Genomic DNA, 4330 nt, shown 5'->3' on the forward strand with positions numbered 1-4330 from the left:
AACTAAAGCGAAATAATTTGAATTTTAATTAAGAATACTCGAGAGATTTACAACAGAGATATTTTCCTTTTCCCTCCTCCCCCTCCTTCTCTATCCATTTTTGTTCTTTTTTTTTTCTTGTTTACTTTCTTTTTTTTTTTGTTTTGTTTCTTTTTTCTTTTCTTTTCTTTTCTATTTATTTATGTATTTATTTATTCTATAACCCTTTATATGACACAAATTAAATGAAATTTCTTTTGTTTTGAGATTGAAGAAAGGTCAAGTCATCGATAGAACCGTTCGAGATAGCACTTTGATACTTTCGATATTATTTATCAAACATTCCATTTTTTATGTTCCATTTAGAATATTATAATCTAACTGGTCATCTGCCGGTTTGGGTTTAATATAAAGACGAATAAAGTTCCTATTGGTTCCCATCAACATCATTTTTATTCTATCGTTTAATTAACACCTCATGACGTTGACAATAAACGTAGAAATAATTTTAACTTTGTTTATGACATCGCAATTAAATCGTGTTTTAGTCCGCTTTACGTTTTTCCGTCGTTTCCTCTTATCAGTCCGAAATTAAACGCACCGTTCCAATCACGGCATATTTCATTTTATCATTATATACGACTTCGCGCGTCCGAATGTGAGAGCGAGAGAGAGAGAGAGAGAGAGAGAACGAGAGAGAGAAAACGAGAGAGAGAAAGAGAGAGAGCGAGAGAGAGCGAGAGAGAGAAAGAGAGAGAGAAAGAGAGAGATTCGACGGTAATAATTAAAATCTTTCGGTCCGACGATTCGCGCATTGAACCGAGACGACGTGATGAAAACGTACATTACAAGGGGTGCGTGTGTTTCGATATAAAACATTACTTTTTTTTTTTTCTGTGTATGTGTGTGTGTATCTGTGTGTATATATGTTTTTTCCCCCTTCTCTTTTTTTTCTTCTTTTTTTCCCCCATTTTCCGTTCCCTCGTTCGATTTTCAACTTCATATTTCCCAATGAATACGCGGGCTCACGTTTTTATCACTCCAGAGATCTGTCATTATTTGAAAAGTATAAATTGTTTATCATACTTAGCTATATATATATATATATATATATATATATATATATATATCTTATGTATTAAAGAATTTCTTTTACGACTTTCATACGGATGAGTTTCTTTTTTGTCTTTTAAAATCGCCAATCGTTTAAAAATTCTTTATTTTTTTTTTTTTTTGCTTCTTTTTTTTTCAATTTTATATAATTAATACGGAATAGAAATATAACGAGAAAGTTCAATATATGAAAGTAACTGGAGGAACGTACATGTACTTATCTCAAAGTAAAGTCGATGTAAACTGATATAATATAAATTGTAATAATCCGTTCCTTTGTTATTTTTCAAATAATAGAATATGAAATAACCAAGCAGTTTGAATGTTTCATAAAGTTCTAGGAAAGCGTAACAGCCGTTTATTGGTTTCAGTATGGACAGTTACCTTTGCATATGATAGTTCGAAAAGCAGCTTAGTAAATGTCTCGAAATATATAAACGTGGAACAAAATATTATATTCAGAGGATTTCAAATTTGAATCTTTTTTTTCTTTTCCTTTTCTTCTTTTTTTTCTTTTAGAGCGTATCCCTAAAAATATACATATATATATATGTATGTATATTTTTGTAAATGTAACGTTTTCCCACGATTCGAATGACTGAGAAAGGAATTATAAAATTTCGCTTTTATAAATTCGTTTCATGATTAATACAAGAGGAGATAATGTAAGTTAATATTAGAATAATTAAATAAGAAATATTGTTCTCGATGAAAATACGATTTTAATGCGTGTAACAAGAATATGTGTTTCAGTTGAAGTTTCATGTTAATATACGTGTGTACATTTATCTATAATAATAAGTCTAAAACTAAATGAAATAGATTATATTTTTCATCTTATACTTCATTTTCTCATTTAACAGAGAAAATTATTAATAAATCCACATTATTGGATATATATATATATATATATATACAATCTGCATATGTCCAAAGTTACATGATAATTAATCTACGAACGCACGATACGAAATTCATATTTTCTTTATCTTTATTCTTCTCATTATATTTTTTCTTTTCTATTTCTCTCTCTCTCTCTCTCTCTCTCTCTCTCTCTCTCTTATTTTGTCTAATTTGATTGCTTAAAATATTGAGAGCACTGCTGTTTGGATCAGTTAGTAAATTCTCCATTGCCGCCTTATTCGAAGATTAATTTATGGTTTTTGTTCACTGGACGTACCGCTACCTGATCCTTCGGTAGATACACTAATGCTTGGTGGTTCAGTAGACGTACTGGTGGTGGATATTTCAGTAGATGTAGTGTCAATTGGTTCTTCGGTAGTTGGCTCACTGGTAGTTGGTCCTTCGGTAGGTGGATTACTGGTTGGTCCTTCGGTAGGTGGACTACTGGTTGGTCCTTCGGTAGGTGGACTACTGGTTGGTCCTTCGGTAGGTGGACTACTTGTTGGTTCTTCGGTAGGTGGACTGCTGGTTGGTCCTTCAGTAGTTGTACTATTACTTGGTTCTTCGGTAGGTGGACTGCTGGTTGGCCCTTCAGTAGTTGTACTATTACTTGGTTCTTCGGTAGGTGGACTGCTGGTTGGCCCTTCAGTAGTTGTACTATTACTTGGTTCTTCGGTAGGTGGACTGCTGGTTGGTCCTTCAGTAGTTGTACTATTACTTGGTTCTTCAGTAGTTGTACTATTACTTGGTTCTTCAGTAGGTAGAATGGTGATTGGTTCTTCAGTAGACTCAATGGTACTATTGGTACTTGGTTGAGTGGTAGTAGGTTCTGTTGTATTTTTTTTCACTCCATAAACTTTGAATCGTGCAAGTAATCCCTCTCCCACATTTCCAGTGATTAATAAAAGGACATTCTGTAAGTTTACTCCACCATTTTGTATTATAACTGTTGAATTGAATCTATACAAATCTTTTACTTGAATGTAAGATATTACTTCTTTTGTATGAGCTCCAGCTCTGACTACTGCACTTTTACCGGGTATTCTTGGCTAAAATTTAGAAAGAATTACGTTAATTAATTCATTAGATTTATATAATTTCTAAATAATATTTAATTATTTTTATAATAATATTGTCATTTATATTTATAATTATTTATGTATACATACCTTTATAATAATTCTGTCGGTAATTTTAAAATCATCTTTTTGGCGTTTTCCAAAGACGTACTCATTGCCCATAACCAAAGAGGCCACGGTAAGGCACAAAAAAAGAATTAGTATCCCACGCATTTTCAATACTTAACTTTTTCCTTCACAAGGTCTCAAGCAAATTTATTTTATTCGGATCCTAAAGCCCAACTGAATTAACGACGTTTCATCCAAGTATTTATATCTTCGTGTTATCAATAGCCTCGCATATATTTCTGGAAAGTTTGTAAATGATATTAACTTAAAGATTTCTATCGATTAAACGATATCAACAAGTTATATAAGATTATTTCTACCTATTTATTTTAGAATTTCTGTATTCCGCTAGAAAAATCATTGTTTTCGTAATGCAATACGAGTTTAAACTACATCGTATCCTTAAAGTAAATAGAGAAAACGACAACAGAATAGAGATAACGGATCTTAATTTAGATCACAAATCTATCGAAGTTGATAAGAAATTATTAATAGCCGTTCGATCAACGATGCATCGTATTTTAGAAAAATTTCACGTTCACGTGTTTAATTCTTTTTTTTTCTTTTTTTTTTTTTCTTTTTTCTTATTTCTTTTCTTTTCTACATAATCACAAACCTACTATCATATATTATTTAAATTAATTAAAATATTCCATGATAAAGTTAATAATGAAGAAGAAGAAGAATTAGAAAAGGAAAAGGATAAAAAAAAAAAAGAAAGATTTTAAGAGATAATTGTCAATTTTGCAATAAATTAAAATTACGTATTACGTAAACATAAAATTACGTATGACATAAAATTCTCAATGAAAACGAAAAAGTATTTATTTACATAAGTTATTTTTATTCATTTGTACGGAACGATATTTATTTTCTGTCGTGTGCTACATTGCACGCGCATGCGCATAAACACGTTGCAGTCGCATACCATATTCATTGGGGGTCCGATAACGGTACGCGATATGGCTGATAAAGTAACTCATCGCTCGTCGCGATTGATTAAAACGACATAGAACGAAATCGAGTAACCTCGAACGTTCGCCTTTCCTGCTCATTTCTGTAAAATCATTATCTTATTTGGAGTTTTTCTGGAGGAAAAAAAAATAAAAAAAAAAAAAAAAAAAAAAAAAATAAAGAAAGAAAGAAAG

General features: G+C 31.2%; 1 protein-coding gene across 1 annotated transcript; it reads right to left on the reverse strand.

Moving 5' to 3' along the window:
• Nucleotides 1-1902: 1902 nt before the first annotated feature.
• On the reverse strand, nucleotides 1903-3375 carry LOC124946444 (platelet glycoprotein Ib alpha chain-like). The gene is made up of 2 exons (XM_047487163.1): nucleotides 3165-3375; nucleotides 1903-3044 (listed from the first exon to the last, which is right to left on the reverse strand). Exons 1-2 carry the CDS (start codon nucleotides 3285-3287, stop codon nucleotides 2247-2249), a joined length of 921 nt encoding a protein of 306 aa, XP_047343119.1. The 5' UTR covers nucleotides 3288-3375; the 3' UTR covers nucleotides 1903-2246.
• Between the last annotated feature and the right edge of the window lie 955 nt (nucleotides 3376-4330).

The sequence above is a fragment of the Vespa velutina genome, chromosome 2 (genome assembly GCF_912470025.1).
Source record: "Vespa velutina chromosome 2, iVesVel2.1, whole genome shotgun sequence".
In the NCBI taxonomy this organism is placed as follows: domain Eukaryota; kingdom Metazoa; phylum Arthropoda; class Insecta; order Hymenoptera; family Vespidae; genus Vespa; species Vespa velutina.

Coding starts and splice junctions, on each gene's coding strand:
- LOC124946444 (XM_047487163.1), bottom strand. CDS start 3,287: ATGCGTGGGATACTAATTCTTTTTTTGTGCCTTACCGTGGCCTCTTTG. Junction 3,045..3,164: donor CCGACAGAATTATTATAAAG/GTATGTATACAT, acceptor TCTAAATTTTAG/CCAAGAATACCCGGTAAAAG.